Source organism: Ovis canadensis, chromosome 11, assembly GCF_042477335.2.
Source record: "Ovis canadensis isolate MfBH-ARS-UI-01 breed Bighorn chromosome 11, ARS-UI_OviCan_v2, whole genome shotgun sequence".
NCBI classification, from domain to species: domain Eukaryota; kingdom Metazoa; phylum Chordata; class Mammalia; order Artiodactyla; family Bovidae; genus Ovis; species Ovis canadensis.
Genome location: NC_091255.1, coordinates 54,900,955 through 54,927,271, shown reverse-complemented (window position 1 = coordinate 54,927,271; position 26,317 = coordinate 54,900,955). Strand labels below are relative to the sequence as shown.

Here is a 26,317-nt window from a genome sequence, read left to right as displayed (position 1 = left end):
CCATCACAAGCATGGAAATTGAAACTGTAATCAGAAATCTTCCAGCAAACAAAAGCCCAGGTCCAGACGGCTTCACAGCTGAATTCTACCAAAAATTTCGAAAAGAGCTAACACCTATCCTACTCAAACTCTTCCAGAAAATTGCAGAGGAAGGTAAACTTCCAAACTCATTCTATGAGGCCACCATCACCCTAATACCAAAACCTGACAAAGATACTACAAAAAAAGAAAACTACAGGCCAATATCACTGATGAACACAGACGCAAAAATCCTCAACAAAATTCTAGCAATCAGAATCCAACAACACCTTAAAAAGATCATACACCATGACCAAGTGGGCTTTATCCCAGGCATGCAAGGATTCTTCAATATCCGCAAATCAATCAATGTAATCCACCACATTAACAAATTGAAAAATAAAAGCCATATGATTATCTCAATAGATGCACAGAAGGCCTTTGACCAAATTCAACACCCATTTATGATAAAAACTCTCCAGAAAGCAGGAATAGAAGGAACATACCTCAACATAATAAAAGCTATATATGACAAACCCATAGCAAACATTATCCTCAATGGTGAAAAATTGAAAGCATTTCCCCTAAAGTCAGGAACAAGACAAGGGTGCCCACTTTCACCACCTTTTCACTTTTTTAACTGTGTCTTTCACAAAGAGAAGTTTCTAATTTTGATGATATCCATTAATTTTTAATTTCATGCTTATAACTCTTTGTCATCTAAGAAATTCTGTCTCTCCTAAGGTCACAAAATTATTCTCCTATATTTTCTACAAGAAGTTCTCCTTGGGGCCAGAAATATAAACATTGACTTTGACTAATAAATGCAAACTTTCCTTCTTCATTGAATTTTGGGTTTAGTTTCTATTGACTAAATTCTATGGAGACAATATACATTTTTTTTTTCAAAAAGTGGCAACTTCAAAACACATCACCCATAATAATTCAGCTGTTAAATCTTATACAAAGAATGCAATGGCTGCTATTATTACAATTCAGATAACCAAAGAACTGCATATTCTATATTGTAAACAGCTCATTAATAAGAATTAAGATTTTTTATTCTAGTCAGAATTTTGCACTCATCTGTAAGAACCTTAATTTCATCCAGAAGTGTATTTAGATCTATCTTCTCACTAGCTGTAAAAAAGAAACACCTTTCACAATAAAGTACATATCAACTCTGATATTATACTCCAAAAATAAAAAAGAAAGGTTTGACTCAGAATCAGGACATTGCAGTGATGGAATAAGAGTCATATCACACCCATGGGCCCTTTAGCCTAACCCCACTTTCCAGGCCCTGTCTGCTCAGATGGTAAAAAATCTGCCTGCAGGTTCAATCCCTGGGTTGACCTAGAAAATGGAATGGCAACCCACTCCAGTATTCTTGCCTGGTGAATTCCATGGACAGAGGAGCCTGGCAGTCTACAGTCCATGGGGTCACAAAGAGTTGGACACGACTGTGTGGCTTCAATTCACTTCACATTTGCAGCCCAGGAACCACTGAAATTCCAATTGCCTAACCTTTTTCTCCCCTCCTCCATTTCTTGCTATTTTACTTTCAGACCTCTCTTTTCCTCTACTTCTACTCATCTATGTTCTTATTTACCTTTGTCTGTTTTCTTTTCCTAAGCTAAGTCACAAGCATGTCACTGACAACTGAATCATTCTCAGATATTCCTTATGCCTGCTGGTGACAAGTAAGACTTACAAGAGAAGACAACGTTTAAGAACAATTAAGATTTAAACTCCAATATGGCAAAATAAAGGTAGCTAATGAATCCTCATACAAATATTTAACTTTCTCTGAAAATATCAGTAAAGACAGAAATGCTTACTATCAACTGGTAAATGTTCTGATAGATTCTGAAATTCCTTATTTGTGAGCTCCACTTCCATCTTCTCCATAACATTGCTTAACTTTTGAGTATTAACTTTCCCTTCTTAAGAAAGATGAGATAAATTAAACATACACAACACACACACACATATGTACACAAACTCTCACATACATCTGTAAGCATGCATATACACATTACATATATATGTATGTTTGTGCATTATATATTATATTATATAAGTATATATAAATATTGGATTATTTTACATAATGATGAAGGTGAAAGAGGAGAGTGAAAAAACTGACTTAAAACTCAACTTTCAAAAACTAAGATCATGACATCCAGTACCATCACTTCATGGCAAATAGCTGGGGAACAAAAGGAAACAGTGACAGACTTTACTGGGCTCCAAAATCACTGTGGACGGTGACTGCAGCCATGAAATTAAGTCACTTGCTCCTTGGAAGAAAAGATATGATGATACTAGACAGCATATTAAAAAGCAGAGAAGAGACATCACTTTGCCAACAAAGGTCCATATAGTCAAAGCTATGGTTTTTCCATAGTCATGTATGGATGTGAAAGTTGGACGATAAAGAAGGTTGAGTGCTGAAGATGCTTTCAAACTGTGGTGCTGGAGAAGACTCTTGAGAGTCCTTTGGACAGCAAGGAGACCAAACCAGTCAATCCTAAAGGAAATCGACCTTGAATATTCACTGAACAGACTGATGCTGAATCTGAAGCTCCAATGCTTTGACCACCTAATGCGAAGAGTCAACTCACTGGAAAAGACCCTGATGCTGGGAAAGATTGAGAGCAGGAGGAGAAGAGGGCAACAGAGGATGAGATGGTTGGATGGCATCAGTGACTCAACAGACATGAGTTTGAGCAAACTCCAGGACATAGTGAAGGACAGGGAAGCCTGGATTGCTGTAGTCCATGAGGTCACAAAGAGTCAGACACAACTGAGCGACTGAACAACAATAAATTTAATATATATTATACATAAATATATATTTCATATATAAATATATATTTCATACATATATCATATCTGGGATAAGGACATTATTTCTGTACTTTGTGCTTCTCAGTCTCAATGTAAAAAACAAATATGTGGTATATAGTTTGTTCCAAAATTAATATAAATAACAAAATCAAAATAAAATCTGATAGCATTAATCTTTATATAACAACCAGTTACACCTGTGATGACAAGCCTAAACCAAATTTTTAAAATGCCAAATTGGTAACTGCCCACTAAATTTCACCAAGTAGATAACAATTATTTTTATATGCTATATTTGCACCATTTCAGTCTATCCTCAAAGTAACATAAGTTAGGTATCCACAATATTTCAGTTTCACAAATGGTGTGACTGAGGCTGAGAGAAGTGTTCAGTTCAGTTCAGTTCAGTCACTCAGTCGTGTCCAACTCTTTGCGACCCCATGAATTGCAGCACACCAGGCCTCCCTGTCCATCACCAACTCCTGGAGTTCACTGAGACTCACATCCATCGAGTCCGTGATGCCATCCAGCCATCTCATCCTCTGTCGTCCCCTTCTCCTCCTGCCCCCAATCCCTCCCAGCATCAGAGTCTTTTCCAATGAGCCAACTCTTCGCATGAGGTGACCAAAGTACTGGAGTTTCAGCTTTAGCATCATTCCTTCCAAAGAAATCCCAGGGCTAAACTCCTTCAGAACGGACTGGTTGGATCTCCACCTAGAATTGCACAGCTAGTAGCTTGTAGAGCCAGTATTTGAACACAGGTCTGTGTGGTTACATAGTTCAAATTGTTAAATACATCTTATTTCCACAGAGAGACACAATTTTTTATATCATAAATGTAAATCACACAAACTACAATTTTGAAATTAAACCTATGCTTGATAGGAACAATAGTACTATGCTATTATCTTTGAGAATGAGAGAAGTCATTCTCATACATGCCAAAGTTTTTCCATTTGTGCAATAAGGATTTGCATTTCTCTCTAAAAGAGCAGAGAAGATTTGAAATCTTCCCAATAATTCAATTATTTTTGCCACTAGTTACTACCTATACTAGGAGCAGGATTTGTTTCTTTCTACTTCATCCCACTCTTCTAGATTTTTAACTAGTTATTTATTCACTGAAGTAATTTGATTTATTTATTGCAGATTTATAACATCATTGTTTCCATGCAGGTCAAGAACATGACCACTTTAAGAAAGCCAGAGTAAATTACATTATTTAGAAAATACATATATATATATATATATATATATATATATAAAGAAATATGTAAACTGTTCACTGTTACAATAATACTTTCTGTCCATAAAACTCAGTATTAATAGATGCAAATTATCTATCAATAAAATATGATTAGCATTTTACTATTCATGAAATAATATGAATAAAAGTCAAAGCCAAAAAATTCAATGCAAGTTATTTTTTCCAGTAGTCATGTATGGATGTGAGAGTTGGACTATAAAGAAGGTTCAGTGCCAAAGAATTGATGCTTTTGAACTGTGGTGTTGGAGAAGACTCTTGAGAGTACCTTGGACAGCAAGAAAATCAAACCAGTCAATCCTAAAGGAAATAAGTCCTGAATATTCATTGGAAGGACTGATGCTGATGCCAAAGCTCCAATACTTTGGCCACCTGTTGCAAAGAACTGACTCATTAGAAAAGACCCTGATGCTGGGAAAGATTAAAGGCAGAAGGAGAAGGGGACGACAGAGGATAAGATGGTTGGATGGCATCACTGACTTGATGGGCATGTGTTTGAGCAAGCTTCAGGAGTTGGTAATGGACAGGGAGGCCTGGCATGCTGCAGTCCATGGGATTGCAAAGAGTCAGACACTACTGAGCGACTGAACTGAACTGTGGTTTAGGTGGTTTAGTCGCTAAGTTGTGTCCGACTCTTGCAACACCGTGGACAGAGGAGGCTGGCAGGCTACAGTCCATGGGATTCTCCAGGCAAGAATACTAGAGTGGGTTGCCAGTACTGATACCAAAAGATGGTTATCTTTGTCTTTGATTGTAAACGAAGGGTGATTTTTATTTTTTTGTCCCTCTCTATGCTTCCCTCATATTCTCCAAGATTTTTTGTTGTGAATATGCATAAACAAAACCTTAATACACTTCATTAAAATATTATTGCAAAGGTTCAAGATTTGAGTTTTACGTCTTCTTATTACTCACTCGCCTTTAAGAGTATTCACAGTATCCATCAATTTGAGCTGATTTATTTTTTCATCAGCTGTAAGATAGATACAAAGTTTTAAACAGAAGTAATAATTGATATGGGAAGTCATAAAAAGGCATAATATTTGAAGTTATAAAAATCAGTATGAAAAGCAAATCTTTCGAAAATTATTTGCTTTCTCAAATGGAATACCCAGGGGATCTTCCCCATCCAGGAATCAAATGCTGTCTCCTTCATTGCAGGCAAATTCTATAATGACTGAGCTATGAGAGAAGCCAAATGGAATACAATATAGCTATTTTTATGGTACCTAAAAGTGACCAATATGTGAAAAAATACATTTTAGAATTTAAGATAGCTTTTGAGTTATTTTCTATAGTCTTTAGCCCAGTAACTTTTGGGAGTAGAGAACAAAACATGATACTACTCTCAAATAAGAATAACTGCAGTGGCTCCCCCTGCAGTATTACCTGTAGGATAAAGTGCAGGCCCTCTGTAACACAACCTTGCCTCCTTTACATCAGCTCTTTTTTTCCTAAACTACCACAACAGATTCAGTTGTCTGAAAGCAACCATTATTCCCTTCCTCCTTCCATCTTTTCATCCTTTCCCAAATATTATCTGTGTGTGTGCTCAGTCATTGATTCACATTTACCTCTTTTACAACACTATGGACTATAGCCAGCCAGGCTTCTCCATCCATTGGATTTTCTTAGCAAGAGTACCAGGATTGGTTGTCATTTCCTCCTTCATAGCAAATGTTGTCTATTTATTCTCAATAATGTAGACCTTTTAGAACTTTAATTTGCATTTTTTCTTCATACTTGTCTCCTGTCCCCAAAGAAACTATAGATTCCTTACTGGCATGAACAGACCTAATTCATCTTTATCTGGCACATACAAGGTCCTTACTAAATGTTTGTTGTATAAATAAATGAGCAAATTAAAAATAAATCACAAGGGATTATACCTATTTCTTCCTCATTAAAGACTACAATTCTTAGCTATTATGAGCCACCATTTTATTGGAGCAGCAACTCACTGACTTCTTTTACATACATGCATGCTAAGTTGCTTCAGTCATGTCCAACTCTGTGCGACCCTATGGACTGTAGCCTGCCAGGCTCCTCTGTCCATGGGAATCTCTAGGCAAGAATACTGGAGTGGGTTGCCATGCCCTCCTGCAGGGGATCTTCCCAACCCAGGAATCAAACCCACGTTTCTTACATCTCCTGCATTGGCAGGCAGGTTCTTTACCACTAGAGCCACCTGGCAAGCTCTTTACATACATACATACATACACACACACACACACACACACACACACACACACTATATATATATATATATAGAGAGAGAGAGAGAGAGAGAGAGAGAGACACTATTTCAATATAAATGAGGGAGAAAAACCCTAATATTTATTTTTAAATTATTTATATTATTTCCTTAATTCTTGGAATAATACTGTGAAGAAGGTACAGTCCCTGATACATAGCAGTATGAATGAAATCTACCATTATTACTATGACTATTTTACCTAAATAAAATTAGAATTGCATGACACTTTTGCTATAAGTTATTCTTACTAGCTTATGGGCAGAATGTAAACTAGTTTTCTTTTCTTATCCTTCATTTCCATGCTTCCATCTCCCCTAATTTTCTACTTTTCCCTTCTTATGGTCTGACCTTTCACTGACCTTGAAGATGAGATTACCTAGCTTAGTACCTCATGAGACTACCTAGCTTAGCTGGTGACATTTAGGGCCCCAATATTAATACTTTCTGCATAACAATCTTAATATTCACTTAAAGCCTGAATGTTCATTTCAAAAATCACAATAATAATAAGTACACATACACATTCACACCTTTGGTACTAGATATTTCTGTGTACTCTATAGTGCTTTAAAGGGAAATATGAATATTTCTTATAAATAAGCCTAAAGCATTTTTTGCAAGATACCAAAATAATTGAAATGCTCACCCCTAGCTGGGAGATGATTTACCATCTCTTTATGTTCTTTATAAGTAAGTTCAATTCCCATATCATCCATGAAATTATCCTGGTTATTGATCCCGATTTTTCCTTCGAAGACATGGAAAGTGAATAATATGAAATTGAGATTTTCTAATAATTTTGAATATGAAATACCACACTTTACAGTGAGAGCTGTTCAGTAGAAAATAGAGAGTTAAAATAGAAGTGCCTCAGTAGCTCCTGATAAATGAGCTAACTGTTGGGTATTATTAGAGTTACATGGACAATTGGGCCATATAAATATAACTTGAAGGCAGTGGTTAGATTTGAGACTTAATTCTTAAATTAATTACTATAATTGATTATATTCACTAAATAATAATAAAAGTTCCAAATTTTTTAAAACAAATTGTTTTACCCAAAATGCAAGACATTTTTTCCCATGAAAAATATTCTCAAAAATATCCTAAAGTCTGGCAATGAAGACAAGTTTTTCTCCTCTTCTTTCAAAGACCCAATTAAACAGATTAAAATGATGGGAGAAGAGAATAAACAACAAAAAAGAATGTGTGGAAAAAATAGGTAGAAAAAAGAAGAATAATATGAAAGGGAACAAAGTATGTTAATTCATCTATTTATTCATTAAACATTTGTTTAAGTCCTTTTATGTGATGGGGACTAGCCTACATGCTAGTGACCATGGCAGTGAGCAAAACAGATAAAGTTCCTATCAACAGTTCACATGCTACTTCGGGGAGATATATAGTAAAAAAGCAAACATTTAAATGTGATAAATAAAACAAGCAGAGGAAATCACAGTTTAGAATTTACAAAGGAGGAGGCTCTAAGTAGATAAAGGAAAAAGTATGAAAGAAACTTATTCGCCCAGAAAAACTCCCCGAAAAGCTCAATGCTCAATTTTAGCAGATACTGAGGGAGGAAGAATCAGAAAATAAAGGGATTAACCAAAAGCCTATCTATGGACCGTTCATTTGTCTCAGTAAGCCACTCCTTTCTCATTTTCCAAAATCCCTGAGTCACAGAGGAACAGGCAGTTCAGCACCTGCTTCCTGGCCAAAATATTGGAGAACTCTCCAGTAACAGAGAGAAAACCACAGCTGTCAAGGTGAATTTTGGTGGCTGAAACTAAAGCTTAATTTATTCAGCCATTTAAGAAGCCACTCCACCAGCTCTCCCTAAAGGAAGGCTTGCCAAGCAGCATATTTCATTCACATACACAGGGTTCTTCGTCATTCATCTGAGAAACCAATTTCCATATTGGAAACACAAAAAAGCAAAATGGCTGTCTGAGGAGGCCTTACAAATAGCTGTGAAAAGAAGGGAGGTGAAAAGCAAAGGAGAAAAGGAAAGATATACATACTTGAATGCAGAGTTCCAAACAACAGAAAGGAGAGATAAAAAAGCCTTCCTCAGCGATCAATGCAAAGAAATAGAGGAAAACAACAGAATGGGAAAGACTAGAGATCTCTTCAAGAAAATTAGAGATACCAAGGGAACATTGCATGCAAAGATGGGCTCAATAAAGGACAGAAATGATATGGATCTAACAGAAGCAGAAGATATTAACAAGAGGTGGCAAGAATACACAGAAGAAATTTACAAAAAAGAGCTTGCTGACCCAGATAATCACGATGGTGTGATCATTCACCTAGAACCAGACATCCTGGAATGTGAAGTCAAGTGGGCCTTAGGAAGCATCACTATGAACAAAACTAGTGGAGGTGATGGAATTCCAGTTGAGCTCTCTCAAATCCTGAAAGATGATGCTGTGAAAGTGCTGCACTCAGTATGCCAGCAAATTTGGAAAACTCAGCAGTGGCCACAGGACTGGAAAGGTCAGTTTTCATTCTAATCCCAAAGAAAGGCAATGCCAAAGAATGCTCAAACTACTGCACAATTGCACTCATCTCACATGCTAGTAAAGTAATGCTTAAAATTCTCCAAGCCAGGCTTCAGCAATACATGAACCGTGAGCTTCCAGATGTTCAAGCTGGTTTTAGACAAGGCAGAGGAACCAGAGATCAAACTGCCAACATCCACTGGATCATCAAAAAAGCAAGAGAGTTCCAGAAAAACATCTATTTCTGCTTTATTGACTATGCCAAAGCCTTTGACTGTGTGGATCACAATAAACTGTGGAAAATTCTGAAAGAGATGGGAACACCAGACCACCTGACCTGCCTCTCGAGAAACCTGTATGCAGGTCAGGAAGCAACAGTTAGAACTGGACATGGAACAACAGACTGGTTCCAAATAGGAGAAGGAGTACATCAAGGCTGTATATTGTCACCCTGCTTATGTAACTTATATGCAGAGTACATCATGAGAAATGCTGGGCTAGAAGAATCACAAGCTGGAATCAAGATTGCCAGGAGAAATATCAATAACCGCAGATATGCAGATGACACCACCCTTATGGCAGAAAGTGAAGAAGAACTAAAGAGCCTCTTGATGAAAGTGAAAGAGGAGAGTGAAAAAGTTGGCTTAAAGCTCAACTTTCAGAAAACTAAGATCATGGCATCTGGTCCCATCACTTCATGGCAAATAGATGGGGAAACAGTGTCAGACTTTATTTTGGGGGTCTCCAAAATCACTGCAGATGGTGATTGCAGCCATGAAATTAGAAGATGCTTACTCCTTGGAAGGAAAGTTATGACCAACCTAGACAGCATATTCAAAAGCAGAGACATTACTTTGTCACCAAAGGTCCATCTAGTCAAGGCTATGGTTTTTCCAGTGGTCATGTATGGATGCGAGAGTTGGACTATAAAGAAAGCTGAGTGCCAAAGAATTGATGCTTTTGAACTGTGGTGTTGGAGAAGACTCTGAAGAGTCCCTTGGACTGCAAGGAGGCCCAACCAGTCCATCTAAAGGAGATCAGTCCTGAGTATTCATTGGAAGGACTGATGTTGAAGCTGAAATTCCAATACTTTGGCCACCTGATGCTAAGTGCTAACTCATTTGAATAGACCCTGATGCTGGGAACAATTGAGGGCAGGAGGAGAAGGGGACGACAGAGGATGAGATGGTTGGATGGCATCACCGACTCAATGGACTTAGGTTTGGGTGGACTCCTTGAGTTGGTGATGGAGAGGGAGGCCTGGAGTGCTGCGGTTCATGGGGTCACAAAGAGTTGGACACGACTGAGCAACTGAACTGAAATGAAATGTATTTCCATATACAGAAATAAAACAAATTTATACTGGCTATCAAGCCTGATTAGTTCAGTCTCTCAATTCTTAACTGTAGAAACAGATTACACATAAAAGGAAAGATAAATAAACTAGTAAAGACTTCTATCATATTCAGAGAGATTCTAGAAGTTAATGTCCTCATAATGCATGAGTATGAAACATACTGTTCAGTCACTAAGTTGTGACCAACTCTGCAACCCCATGATGGCAGCATGCCAGGCTCTGCTTTTTTTCACATTTTGTAATGATACAAAAATAGTAGACAGGGACTTTCCTGGTGCCTCAGTGGTAAAGAATCCACCTGCCAATGCAGGAGACATGGGTTAGATCCCTGGGTTAGGAAGATCTCATACACCTCGGAGCAACTAAGCCCATGCATCACAACTACTGAGCCTGTGCTCTAGAGCCTGGGAGCTGCAACTACTGAGCCCACGTGCTATGACTACTGAAGCCTGTGTGCCTTAGAGCCCATGCTCCACAACAAAAGAAACCACTGCAATAAGAAGCCCACACACCACATCAGAGGGCAGCCCCCACTCTCCACACAGCAACAAAGACCCAACACAGGCATAAATAAATAAATAAATAGAAAAGTTCACACAAGAGAATTCTGCTTCTAAAAAAAAAGTAGACAAATTGCTAATGGTTGGGCTTTTCCACAATTTCAACATAATGGACTACATTTGGGTTCTATTTGCAAGCTAAAGGATTTCTTTGAAAAACAAGAATGCAGCATACATAAAATGTTTTTCTATTTAAGTTTGAAAATTCTCCTCTTTTTACTCTCAAAATAAAACTTGTATTTTTTAAATACAATTTACAAACATTTAACAATCAGGCATTTTAATTCACCATGTTAACAGAATAAAGGACAAAAACAAAACTGTCATCTTAGAAGACAGAAAATGAATTTCACAAAATTATCAATCATTTGTGATTAAAAAAAAAACTGTCAGTAAACTGGAAAGAGTAAGGGAATTTCTTCAAACAGAGCCTTAAAAAAAAAAAAAAACACCTACAGCTAACATATTTAATGGTGAAAGTCTGAATGTTTTACTCCTAAGATCAGAATAAAGTAAGATGCCCACTCTCAACACTTCTGTTCAACATTATATTGAAGGAGTTTGACAGTAAAATAAAGAAGAACAAGAAAAATAAATAAAAGGCATGGAAAATGGGGAGAAAAAAGTAAAACTGTATCTACTTGCAGATTACGTAACTGTTTACACAGAAAATCTTCAAGAATCTACCAAATCACCAGGACTAACAAGAGAATTTAGACACAGGGCACAAGAGTTATGTATTAATGCATAAGTAGATTCTATTTTATCATATCAGCAACAAACAATTGTTCCATTTTATTCTTCAAAGCAGCATTTCCAAACTGTCTTTTGAAGAACACAGGAAAAAATAGTATGTGTGATACAAATGATTCTGTACCAACTTGAGGTAACCCTTGACAAATGAGTATGTTAGTAAAGACAGTAAGATTGAGAATGGTGATGGGGCTTCGTGTGTGCATGCATGCTGTCATTCAGTTGCTCAGTTTTGTCTGACCCTTTGCGACCCCATGGACTGTAACCCACCAGGCTCCTCTGTCCATGGGATTTCCCAGGCAAGAATACTGGATTGGGTTGTCTTTTCCTTCTCCAGGAGAGCTTTCTGACCCAGGGATCAAATCTGCATCTTCTGCTTGGCAGGCAGATTCTTTACCACCGTGTCAACTGTGAAATCTTCTAATAGTCCAACAGCAGAGAATTTTGTTAAAGTTTGTTTTGTACTTCAGTGTTTTGCAAGTTTAGCCACTGATCTCTCTTTTATGACATACTAATTAATATCCCATGGGCCAGGATTCACAGCAGCTTTTGATATGCTATTTTACAAATTTATATCCAATCACTTCCTAAAATAATTTGAAGAATTATTAAATGAAAAGTAAATGTATTTAAGATAGAAATAAAAATTTAAAATACATGAGAGGAAGATAGTAAACAACAAAGACAATATAGTTACAATTAATAAAAATTAAATTTAAATCTGAACTTTCTAGTAGTTAAGGTGTAAAAGGGAACTCAGGTTATCATTTATACAAAGAAGCATACTGGTCTTTGGGAGAGAGAAAGTTTCTTCTGATACCAAATTTCAAGAGACATTTTTCACATTTGTCACTAAACAGCATATAAACAATCTCTTCAGAAGATCCAGTGGCACTTCTGATATGTTTTTTTTTTCCTTCCAGTTTTACTGGGATATAATTTGACATACAGCACTGTATAAGCTTAAGGTACACAACATAATGATTTGACTTATATACATCATGAAATGATCATCATAATAAGTTTAATGAACATCCATCATCTCATAAAAATTTAATGAAAAAAATAAAATGTTTTTCCTTGGGATAAGAACTCTTAGGATTTACACTCTTACCATTCATATATAACGTATAGCACTAGTAATTATATTGTAGTACTTATTTATCTTTTAACTGGAAGTTTGTACCTTATGACCCATTGCTAAGTTGCTTCAGTTGTGTGCAACCCTTTGAAACCCAATGGACTATAGCCCACCAGGCTCCTCTGTCCATGGGGTTTCTCCAGGCAAGACTACTGGAGTGGGTTGCCATCTCCTTCTCCAACCTATGACCCCTTTCTTCCAATATCTCCTCTTCTCATCTCTGGTAACCACAAATCTGATCTCTTTTTCTATGAAAAAGAAAAATAGTTGTTTTGGAAGTATAATTGTAATACTATGTTAGTTTCTGGTATGCTGCTGCTAAGTCACTTCAGTCGTGTCCAACTCTATGTGACCCCATAGACAGTAGCCCACCAGGCTCCACCATCCCTGGGATTCTCCAGGCAAGAACACTGGAGTGTGTTGCCATTTCCTTCTCCAATGCATGAAAGTGAAAAGTGAAAGTGAAGTCGCTCAGTCGTGTCCAAGTCTTAGCAACCCCATGGACTGCAGCCCACCAGGCTCCTCCATCCATGGAATGCTCCAGGCAAGGTACTGGAGTGGGTTGCCATTCATATTATAAAATGATCACCATGATAAGTCTAGTTATCACTCATCATCATAAAAAGGTATTACATTATTATTTGAAATATTATTGAGTTTTTTTAATGCCAGTTCTCAAAAACAGATAAGCTATTTTATTAGAAAGTTTCCCCAAAGAAGGCATTTCTGCAAAATATCACTCCATAAATATCAAGACTATACATGTATACCTATCCAAAAGTATGTGGAAATGATCAAAGAAGTATACCCTGAGCTTCTGCAACCATAAGGACTATGTTAAGATGTACAATATGAAATGATGTGAAAGTGGATACAGTTTTGGCTTGAAGTCAGAATTATTCTTCTCACCTAAATATACAAAATATAAAACATTCTTTCCTGTCTAATACCATAGTGACAAAAAAAGGGCAGCTCATCAGAAAACACAGAGACTTAAGATTGCAAATATACTGTGCAAACCAAAAGAAGAAAAGGATTTTTAACATAATAATTGACAAACATAGTACTAAAATTAAACTTTGAGTTCATGTATAAGGAGAGATCAGAAAAAGGGGAAGCCATTCAAAGAGATATCCAAAGCAAACAAAGAATAATAAAAGAAGAGAAATACAAACCTGAACAAAAATTCTCCAAATAGTAACAGTAAGGGTTTCCATCAGTTTCTTAGTAAAGAGTTATAAATTAGTATCAGAAACCCACTATTTATCATATGTTAATATGTCTCACGCTATTACATTTTAGTAAAAGAATAATTTACAAACAGTCTCATTCCAAGGGCTAGTTCAATAATATTTAACTTACATAATTCCTGTTTTCAAAAGGCCCTTAGTCAGATGGCTAATAAACACATGAAAAGACACTCAACATCACTCATTATCAGAGAAATGCAAATCAAAACCACAATGAGATACCATTTCACACCAGTCAGAATGGCTGCGATCCAAAAGTCTACAAGCAATAAATGCTGGAGAGGGTGTAGAGAAAAGGGAACCCACTTACACTGTTGGTGGGAATGCAAACTAGTACAGTCACTGTGGAGAACAGGGTGGAGAGTCCTTAAAAAACTGGAAATAGAACTGCCTTATGACCCAGCAATCCCACTGCTGGGCATACACACCAAAGAAACCAGAATTGAAAGAGACACGTGTACCCCAGTGTTCATCGCAGCACTGTTTATAATAGCCAGGACATGAAAGCAAGCTAGATGTCCATCAGCAGATGAATGGATAAGAAAGCTGTGGTACATATACACAATGGAGTATTACTCAGCCATTAAAAAGAATACATTTGAATCAGTTCTAATGAGCTGGATGAAACTGGAGCCGATTATACAGAGTGAAGTAAGCCAGAAAGAAAAACACCAATACAGTATACTAATGCATATATATGGAATTTAGAAAGATGGTAACAATAACCCTGTATGTGAGACAGCAAAAGACACACAGATGTATAGAACAGTCTTTTGGACTCTGTGGGAGAGGGCGAGGGTGGGATGATTTGGGAGAATGGCATTGAAACATGTATAATATCATATAAGAAACAAATTGCCAGTCCAGGTTCGATGCATGATACAGGATGCCTGGGGCTGGTGCACTGGGATGACCCAGAGGGATGCTACGGGGAGGCAGGAGGGAGGGGAGTTCAGGATGGGGAACACGTGTACACCCGTGGCGGATTCACGTTGATGTAGGGCAAAACCAATACAATATTGTAAAGTAATTAGCCTCCAATTAAAATAAATAAATTTCTATTTAAAAAATAAAGGCCCTTAGTGAAAGACAACTGCAGTCAAGACTCTAGTGCTCAGACTACACAGCAGAGGTAACTGTGCTGTGCTCAGACTCTCAGTTGTGTCTGACTCTTTGTGACTGTTTTGGACTATAGCCCACTAGGCTCCTCTGTCCATGAGATTTTTCAGGCAAGAGTACTGAAATGGGTTGCTATCTTCCCAACCCAGGGATGGAACCTGTGTCTCTGGCAACTCCTGCATTGCAGACAGCTTCTTTACCTCTGAGCCATCAGAGAAGTCCTCAGGCAGTAGAGGTAACTAGTTCTTTCTAAAACTCATGGTGTTTTTCAGTTGTGCTACACATTTGACGTGTGTGAACAATGACACTGGAATATTCTGCCAGTTTTAAAGCAGCTGAGGAAAAAGTCTATTTGGGATTTTCCCAAGAGATCCACGATACACACATTATCTACCTCAATTCAAATGAAAATTCTTACTCACTTTCAGGTGGAGATGAAAATCCTGAATTGACCAAATTGCCCATAAACTCTTCTGAATTCACCATCCCATCATCTGAAAGAAACATACATGTCAGGGAACATGGGAAAGATAAATGACCAGAGATAAGAGGTAGGCAACTATAGTACATAGTACAACCGCTATACTGAAAAATAATTTATGGATTTGACCTTGAAATATAGTTAAATACATACCTACATTCAATCATATTGAATATATATTCAATCAGAAAGACAGATTAATACATATCATTCAGGCACACACACACATTCTCATCCTCTGTAGATCCTTCCTTGGTATGATCTGTTGAAAATAACTAGAAACTAACTGGATGGAGGAGCCTGGTGGGCTGCAGTCCATGGGATCGCGAAGTCGGACATGACTGAGCAACTTCACTTTCACTTTTCACTCTCATGCATTGGAGAAGGAAATGGCAACCCACTCCGGTGTTCTTGCCTGGAGAATCCCAGGGACAGAAGAGCCTGGTAGGCTGCCGTCTCTGGGGTCACACAGAGTCGGACACGACTGAAGCAACTTAGCAGCAGCAGCAGCAACTGGGTGGTAGGTATAAAAGCCTTGGATAATCCATGAAGCAGATCAACCCTTTAACAACTCTTGAAAAATTCAAACAGATGCACATCAGCTAAGACAAAAGATCCTAGAAACATATTACATAGTTACCCATGATAGTCACATTCTTCAGTGCACTTTGAATCACATCTTGGCATAATGGAACCCCTTTATTTTTTATCATGGAACCTAGGTCATCAGGATTGGCCATATTTTTCCTAATGGAGGCCAGAGCTTTCATGGGACATTCTAGTTCTATATTTAAAAAAATACAATGCTTGATGTTTTTAAAAACACTCAAATATCACTAGTAGGTACTGACTAATGATTACTACTCCACCAGCTGCTGCTGCTGCTGCTACTACTACTGCTATTGTTATTATCTTCATTACTACTGCCACTTATCAGCACTTACAAATCTCAGCTTGGTAGACATAATGCTCAGTCCTTTATATATGCCATCTCATTTAATCCCAAAAAACCTTTGGAAAATTGGTACTAGTATTCTCCTTACTTAACAGATAAATATACCTAGCATTAGAGAAGGTATTCAGCCTAGAGCATTTGTTTTGAGTTGCTAAGTCGGTTCCACCTTCTTTTGACCCCACAGAGAGCAGTATGACAGCCTCGTCTGTCCTCCACTATCTCTTTAAGTTTGCTCAAATTCATGTCCATTAAATTGGTAAAGCTTTCTAACCATCACATCCTTCCTCTGCCTCCCACCTCTCCTCTTGCCTTCAGTCTTTCCCAGCATCAGGGTCTTTTCAAATGAGGTGGCTCTTCATATCAGGTGGCCAAAGTATTGGAGCTTCAGCTTCACCATCAGTCCTTCCAATGAATATTCAGGATTGATTTCCTTAGGATTGACTGGTTTGAGCTCCTTGCACTCCAAAGTACTCTCAGGTGTCTTCTCCAGCACCACAATTCGAAAGCATCACTTCTTCAGCATTCAGCCTTCTTTAAAGTCTAACTTTCACATCCATACATGATTATTGGAAAAACCATAGCTTTGACTATACAGAGCTTTGTCAGCAAAGTGGTCTCTCTGCTTTTTAATATGCTGTCTAGGTTTGTAATTCCTCTATTTCTTTGCATTGATCACTGAGGAAGGCTTTGCCAACATCCATTGGATCATTAAAAAAGCAAGAGAGTTCCAGAAAAACATCTACATCTGCTTTATTGACTATGCCAAAGCCTTGGACTGTGTGGATCACAGCAAACTGTGAAAAATACTTCAAGATATGGGAATACCAAGCCACTTTACCTGCCTTCTGAGAAATCTGTATGCAGGTCAAGAAGTGACAGTTAGAACCAGACATGGAGAAACAGACTGGTTCCAAATAGAGAAAGGAGTACGTCAAGGCTGTATATTGTCACCCTGCTTATGTAACTTATATGCAGAGTACATCATGAGAAATGCTGGGCTGGATGAAGCACAAGCTGGAATCAAGATTTCTTGGAGAAATATCAATATGCACCCTTATGGCAGAAAGCAAAGAAGAACTAAAGAGCCTCTTGATGAAAGTGAAAGAGGAAGTGAAGAAGCTCGCTTAAAACTCAACAGTCAGAAAACTAAAATCATGGCATCTGGTCTCATCACTTCATGGCAAATAGATGGGGAAACAATGGAAACAGTGACAGACTTTATTTTGGGGGCTCCAAAATTACTGCAGATGGTGACTGCAGCCATGAAATTAAAAGACATTTGCTCCTTGGAAGAAAAGCTGTGACCAACCTAGACAGCATACTACAAAGCAGAGACATTACTTTGCTGACAAAGGTCTGTCTAGTCAAGGCTATGGTTTTTCCAGTGGTCATGTATGGACATGAGAATTGAACTATAAAGAAAGCTGAGTGCCAAAGAATTGATGCTTTTGAACTGTGGTGTTGGAAAAGACTCTTGAGAGTCCCTTGGACTGCATGGAGATCCAACCAGTCCATCCTAAAGGAAATCAGTCCTGAATATTCATTGGAAGGACTGATGCTGAAGCTGAAACTCCAATACTTTGGTCACCTGATACGAAGAATTGATTCATTTGAAAAGACCCTGATGCTGGAAAGATTGAAGGCAGGAGGAGAAGGGGATAACAGAGGATGAGATGGTTGGATAGCATCACCAACTCAATAGACATGAGCTTGAGTAAACTCCAGGAGTTGGTGATGGACAGGGAGGCTTGGTGTGCTGCAGTCCATGGAGACACAGAGTTGGACATGACTAAGCAACTGAACTGAACTGAACTGAGGTTGTCATAGCTTTTCTTCCAAGGAGTAAGCATCTTTTAATTTCATGGTTGCAGTCACCACCTGCAGTGATTTTGGAGCCCAAGAAAATAAAATCTGTCACTGTTTCTACTTTTTCCCTTCTATTTGCCATGACGTGATGGGACTGGATGCCATGATCTTAGTTTTTCAAATGTTGAGTTCTAACCCAACTTTTTCACTCTTTCCTTTCACCCTCATCCAGAGGCTCTTTCGTTCCTCTTCACTTTCTGCCATTAGTGTGGTATCATCTGCATATCTGAGGTTGTTGATAGTTCTCCCGGCAATCTTGATACCAGCTTGTGATTCATCCAGTCCAGCATTTCGCATGATGTACTCTGCATATAAGTTAAACAAGCAGAGTGACAATATACGGCCTTGATGTACTCCTTTCCGAATTTGAGCCAGTTCATTGTTCTATGTTCGGTTCTAACTGTTGCTTCTTTACCTGCATACAGGTTTCTCAAGAGACAGGTAAGGTGGTCTGGTATTCCCATCTCTTTAGGAATTTCCCACAGTTCATTGTGATCCACACAGTCAAAGGTTTTAGCATAGTTAATGAAGCAGAATTGGATGTTTTTTTGGAACTCCTTTATTTTCTCCATGATCTAACAGATGTTGGAAATTTGCTCTCTGGTTCCTCTGCCTCTTCAAAACCAAGCTTGTACATTAGTAGTACTCAATTCACATACTGCTAAAGCCTAACTTGAAGGATTTTAAGCATAACTTTGCAAGCATGTGAAATGAGCACAATTGTATGAGTCTGAACATTTTCTGGAATTGGTCTTCTTTGAGATTGGGATGAAAATTGACCTTTTCCAGACCTGTGGCCACTACTGAGTTTTCCAAATTTGCTGACATATTGAGTGAAGCACCTTAACAGCACCATCTCTTTTTTTAAAGTTCTTTTTCTTTAAATATAAATTTATTTATGGTTCGATGCATGATACTGGATGCTTGGGGCTGGTGCATCTTTTAGGATTTTAAATAGCTTAGCTGGAATTCCATTATCTTCACTAGCTTTGTTTGTAGTAATGCTTCCTAAGGCCCATTTGACTTCACACTGCAGGTTGTCTGGCTCTAGGTGAGTGACCATACCATCATGGTTATCCAGGTTATTAAGACCTTTCTTATATAGTTCTTCTGTGTATTCTTGCCACCTCTTCTTAACCTCTTCTGCTTCTGTTAGATCCTTACTGTTTCTGTTGTTTATTGTCCCCATCCTTGCATGAAATGTTCCCTTAATATCTTCAATTTTCTTGAAGAGATCTCTAGTCTTTCTGATTATATTGTTTTCCTCTATTTATTTGCATTGTTCACTTAGGAAGGTCTTCTTATCTCTCCTTGCTCTTCTCTGAAACTCTGCATTAATTTGGGCTTATTTTTCCCTTTTTTCTCAGCTATTTGTAAAGCCTCTTCAGACAACCACTTTGCCTTCTTGCATTTCTTTTCCTTTGGGATGGTTTGGATCACTGCCTCCTGTATAATGTTACAATCCTCCATCCATAGTTCTTCAGGCACTCTGTCTACTAAATCTAATCCCTTAAATCTATTTGTCAGTTCCATTGTATAATTATAAGGGATCTGATCTAGATCATACCTGAATGGGCAGTGGTTTTCTCTCCTTTCTTCAATTTAAGCTTGAATTTTGCAATAAGGAGCTCATGACTTGAGCCACAGTCAGCTCCCAGTCTGGTTTTTGCTGACTATACAGAGCTTCTCCATCTTTGGCTGCAAAGAACATAATCAATCTGATTTCAGTATTGACTATCAAGTGATGTCCATGTGTACAGTAATCTCTTGTGTTGGTGAAAGAGGGTGTTTGCTATGACCAGCAAACTCTGTTAGCCTTTGTCCTGCTTAATTTTGTACTCTGACAAAACTCTGTTAGCCTTTGTCCTGCTTAATTTTGTACTCCAAGGCCTAACTTGCCTGTTACTCCAGATATCTCTTGACTTCCTATGCTTGCATTCTAGTCCCCTATGATGAAAAGGACATCTTTTTTGGTGTTAGTTCTAGAAGGTCTTGCAGATTTTCATAGAACCAGTCAACTTCAGCTTCTTTGGCATGAGAGGTTGTGGCACAGACTTGGATTACTGTGATGTTCAGTGGTTTGCCTTGGAAATGAACTGAGATCATTCTTTCGTTTTTGAGGCCGCATGAACCCAAGTACTGGATTTTGGACTCTTCTGTTGACTATGAGGGCTACTCCATTTCTTCTATGGGATTCTTGCCCACAGTGGTAGATGTAATGGTCATCTGAATTAAATTCACCCATTCCAGTCCATTTTAGTTCATTGATTCCTAAGATGTTGATGTACATTCTTGTCATCTCCTGCTTGACCACGTCCAATTTACCCTGATTCATGGGCCTAACATTACAAATTCCTAAGCAAAACTGTTCTTTATAGCATCAGACTTTACTTTCACCACCAGATACATCCACAACTGAGTGTTGTTTCGGCTTTGGCCCAGGTGCTTTATTCTTTCTGGAGCTATTAGTAATTGCCTTCTGCTTTTCCCCAGTAGCATACTGGACACCTTCTGACCTGGGGGACTCTCTTCTAGTGTCATATCTTTTTGCTTTTTCATACTGTTCATGAGGTTCTCCAGTCAAGAATATTGGCGTGGTTGCCATTTCTTCCTTCAGCGGGCCACTGTTTTGTCAGAACTCTTCACTATGATCCATCTGTCTTGGGTGGCCCTGAATATTATGGCTCATAACTTCACTGAGTTATGCAACTCACTCCGCCACAACAAGGCTGTGATGCATGAAGGGGTGTCTAAGCATATATTGTTATTAAAAGTGAAGCCAAGTCTGAAGTGCAGGGTATCTGATTCCTCAGGCAGAATATTTAGCTAGCATGCTAACCCAAGCCTCTTGCAAATGTTTAAATTTGAGACTTAAGGATGATCACATACACACACACACACAAAACTCAGAACATATACTTATCTACATCATAAATAATGATATAATTCCACTAAAGCTAAGGTACTGAAAGTTGCTCAGTAGTGTCCAACTCTTTGTGACCCCATAGACTGTAGCCCATCAGGCTCCTCTGTCCATGGAAATTTTCAGGCAAGAATACTGGAGTGGGTAGCCATTTCCTCTTCTAGGGGATCTTCCCAACCCAGGGATGGAACCCAGGTCTCCTGCATTGTGGGCAGATTCATTACTATTTGAGCCACCAGAGAAACACAAAAAAAGCTATGGTAAATAAGCATAAAAGTAATCCTCTTGTTAAAAATTGCACAACTGGTCATAACTTGATGTGACTGGCCTCAGTTTTTTTTCATTCAGTGTATACCTGTATGTGCCAACACATAACACCAAAAATATCCCCCTAACAATGGAAAGATTGGCACTGCTATGTCAATATCAAAAAATGTTAATATTTATTTTTCAAAGTATTATGTATAAATTATTCATTCAAGTAAGAAAAAAAATGTTAATGTTATATTATGATAAATACTGTCACAAACATTAACCCTACAAGAGAATTGCTTATAAACCATATATGTCGGAGAGCTTTAAAGATCCCATTCAGAAAAACAAAGATTAAGGACAAAATCTTTTGTCAGTTGAAAAAACATACCATTTTGGTCACATCCTAAACACTTAGGTTCTGGAAAACAATTTCATTTTGTAGGTATTTAAATTAAGTCTTTTGAATTTAGTTCAGTTTCAACCTTAGAAAGCATCTAAGAGAAATCAAACCATTTCAATTAACCTCAAAAAAATGGGTTGCTGCAAGGAGACTCAAGGAATCCAAAATAGTTACGAATTTACTAATTGAGGCTTATTTAGCCTAAATTTCAAGGAGATGCAGAAGTTCCCACAGACACCTCTATCAGTTGGAGATGGCAGTTAACTGAATACATTAAAACCAGATTACACCCAATATCTGATGTCTTAGGAAGTGGAGTAATGCAAAAAGTACCATGGAAGAAGCCTATGTTTCAACAAGTCCCTATATGTTTCAATAGTTAATATTCCCATGATAAAATTTCTATTAAATAAGTATTTAATAGTATAGAAAAAGAAAAAGGAATATTGACCTTCTTCCCAGAAATTCAGTAAAATGGCCAAGACATTGCCAACTGATGGCAACCATCCTGGATCACAAACTCAACTACTAGGATGAATCATCCAGATAGATTTTGTATATTTACCCCTTTTGAGTGATGAAAAAAATATACTATAACTCCAGGAAATATAAGTCAAGAAAAGGTTAGGACTAGAATCCCCTACTGGTTCTTCATTCAAACTACATTTGTTATACATATGACATGCTTTGCAGCATTAGAAAACTGCATAAATGCATATAATCAGAGCTAAACAATTCCACTCAAAATTAAAAAGTTCTCACTCACTTGAATCTTTTATAAAATATGGAGTTTGTGACAACCTAGTCAGGAAATCTTTCAAGTCCACTTTTCCTTCATCTGAAAACAAAACATAAAGGAATGAATGGTCTTTGGTCCAAAGATACAAAAGTATGAAATCAGTAAAAAGATATGCATGCCTACTAAATCTTCAAAACCAAAGTTCATCCTATATTTTTCTGACACTGATTCTAATAAACATATCTCAGACTAATTATAAAAAGGAACATACATTAACCAATTGAGATCACTGTTTTCATATTTCCTCTCTGATGCTATATTCCTGTAATTTTTCAGCATTACAAATCCAATGATAACTACCTATGTCTTCACAGAATATAATTTATCCAGTAAATGATAAGTATCATAAACCAAATGAGCTATAATATTTAAAGAAAACTGCATATACTTATGAGCAAAGATATATTAATACAGGAACTACACAATATTTGGCTTTCTATCAGTAATATACTTGGAACTTAAGAAGAAAAACAAGACTACAAGGCTGTACATGTAAGCTAAACATTCCACTGGCAGAACTCCAAAGCAGCAATATAGCCTGTTTAGGATTATAAGGAAACCATACTGGTAGAATGTATCATCATACTAAAGTTTAGGCCTTTGTTTCATGGGCACAAGACAACTTCACAGTTTCTAACCAATAAACCATGATTCAAATCTCAGGAGGCAAAAAAAAGGTTGGGGGGGGGGGTGGTTGAAGAAGAGAGGAAGATTATACTTTTCTAGGATAACTCAATATGAAGATAATCCAGAACAAAATCTCACCCAAGCCTACAGGCAAATTTTAATGTTGTTGAACTCATATTTGATTCCTTACCACTCAGCTCTGTGGATTTATGAGTGAAAATAGACACAAGTTTTATATATAATAACTCTCTTAGAAAAAAAATACTTACTATCAACAGAAACTGATGAAAGCAGCTCTTGTGATTCTTCTTCTGGAAAATAAACCCCCAGGCCACTCAGTATAGGTTGTATATCATCAACATCAACTTTTTCATTGGTGACTTTGTCTAAGGCATTTGCAAGTTTATTAACCTCTATAAAAAGAAAACATTTTCAGTTTAAATACAAACTCTAATAATTAACCATATTTCAAGAAATTAGTTTAAATACCTAGCATTTTTTCTTAAAGATAATATAGCATTCATTTTAAATACTCTCTTGAGGCAATTCTCATTTCAAACACATAAAATAGAAGATCAATTACAAGGCAAACTCATCATAAGAATTAAGCTCTGTATGTCCATTTCTGCTTCCCATTCTTTCCACACCCTTGCCTTATATGTCATGTTCTCTTTGCTGCTTCCCAGTTACTGCCACCTCAGTCTGCCTCTTTCCTATTTTTTTATTAAAACTTATACTGACTCTCTTTTACTTAGGGCTGAGAATGTAGGCATGATATATATGGTAATTCAGTTCAGTTCACTCGCTCAGTCGTGTCTGACTCTTTGCGACCCCATGAACCACAGCACGCCAGGCCTCCCTGTCTATCACCAACTCCTGGAGTTTACCTAAACTCATGCCCATTGAGTTGGTGATGCCATCCAACCATCTCATCCTCTGTCATCCCCTTATCCTCCTGCCCTCAATCTTTCCCAGCATCAGGGTCTTTTCCAATGAGTCAGCTCTTCACATCAGGTGGCCAAAGTACTGGAGTTTCAGCTTTAATATCAGTCCTTCCAGTGAACACCCAGGACTGATCTCCTTTAGGATGGACTGGTTGGATCTCCTTGCAGTCCAAGGGACTCTCAAGAGTCTTTTCCAACACCACAGTTCAAAAGTATCAATTGGGAATGCATGTACACCCGTGGTGGATTCATGTCAATGTATGGCAAAACCAATACAGTACTGTAAAGTAAAATAAAGTAAAAATAAAAATTAAAAAAAAAAGCATCAATTCTTCAGTGCTCAGCTTTCTTTATGGTCCAACTCTCACATCCATACATGACTAGTAGAAAAGTGACAAGATGGACCTTTGTTGGCAAAGTAATGTCTCTGCTTTTTAATATGCTGTCTAGGTTGGTCATAACTTTCCTTCCAAGGAGTAAGCGTCTTTTAATTTCACGGCTGCAGTCACCATCTGCAATGATTTTGGAGCCCGCAAAAATAAAGTCAGCCACTGTTTCCACTGTTTTCCCATCTATTTGCCATGAAGTGATGGGACCGGATGCCATGATCTTAATATGGTAATAGCTAATTAATATGCTAATATAATTGGTTTATTTTTGAGGGGGTTTATGTGGTCAACATGGCAGAGTAGGAAGACTCTGGGATTACCTCCTCCCACAGACACACCAAAATTAAACCATTTATAGAGCAACCACCTATGAAAATAATCTGAAGACTAGCAGAAAAGATTTGCCACAACTAAAGATATAAAAAAGGAACCAGGACTTCCCTGGTGGTCCAATGGCTAAAACTCTATGCTCCCAATGCAGGGGGGCCAGGTTCTATCTCTGATTAGGGAACTAGATCCTACATGCCCCAACTAAGAGTTTGCCTGTTGCAACTAGAAAAAAAGACCCAGCAAGCTGAACTAAGTCCTAGCACAGTCAATTAAATAAACAATTGTTTTTTAAAGCAGCTTATGAGTAGTCAAAATAAACTTTTTTAAATAAGAAGGAACAACAACAGAGGATAATTACAATTGCAAAGGTTCTCCCTACTTCCTTCTTCAGGTTCAAGAATTTTTCAGTCATAATTTCATCAATCATATCTTCCATCCCTTTCTCTCTCTTCTTTTAGAACTCCTAAAATATGAATATTAGTATACTTGATGTTGTCCTAAAGGACCCTTAAACTGTCAAATTTTCATTTTCTTTTTGCTGTTCTGAATTGGTGGTTTCCATTATTTTATCTTCCAGGTCACTTATGCATTCTTCTCTATCACCTAGTCTGCTGCCAATTTCTTCTAGAATGTTTTTAATTTCTAGTATTATATTCTTCAGCCCTGGCTAGTTCTTTAATTTCCAATTCCCTGTTAAAATTCCCACTGTGTTTATTATTCTTTTCCCAGTTCAGATAGTATTCTTAATACTAATGCCTGAATACTTTATCTGATAAATTTTTTGTCTGTTGTTTTGGAGGGGGGGCGGCTCCCCAAGTGGTGCTCGTGGTAAAGAACCTGTCTGACAATGCAGGAGATGTAAGAGATGAGGGTTCGACCCCTGAGTTGGAAAACCCCCTGGAGGAGGAAATGGCACCCCACTCCAATATTCTTGCCTGGGAAACCCCACAAAGAGAGGAACCTGGCAGGCTACAGTACATGCGGTCACAAAGAGCTGGACATGACTAAGCCTCTGAGCACCTAGCAGCTTGTTTTTTGGGGGGAGGGGTTCTTATTCTTTTGTTTGAAACAAATTTCTGTCTTCTCATTTTGCTTAACATTCTCTGTCTTTATGAATTTAGGTGAAACAGTTACCTATTTCAGACTTGAAGGGGTATCCTTGTATGAAAGTGCCCCTATGCAGTTCACATGTGGCTTTGGTGGAAGAGTTAGAAGATGTGAGCAAGGGTCATGTCTTCCCCAAACATGTGCTAGTAGCTATCACCTTGGTGTGAG

At 37.8% G+C, this 26,317-nt stretch overlaps 1 protein-coding gene across 1 annotated transcript in view; it reads right to left on the bottom strand.

Moving 5' to 3' along the window:
• EFCAB3 (EF-hand calcium binding domain 3) overlaps positions 1-26,317 on the bottom strand; it is a 493,997-nt gene that overhangs the window by 347,146 nt on the left and 120,534 nt on the right. The window contains exons 19-21 of the mRNA XM_069541641.1: positions 23,649-23,792; positions 22,720-22,791; positions 15,496-15,567 (exon numbers count right to left, since the gene is read on the bottom strand). Coding sequence (XP_069397742.1) covers positions 15,496-15,567; positions 22,720-22,791; positions 23,649-23,792 — 288 coding nt within the window. The remainder of the gene's footprint in view (positions 1-15,495; positions 15,568-22,719; positions 22,792-23,648; positions 23,793-26,317) is intronic.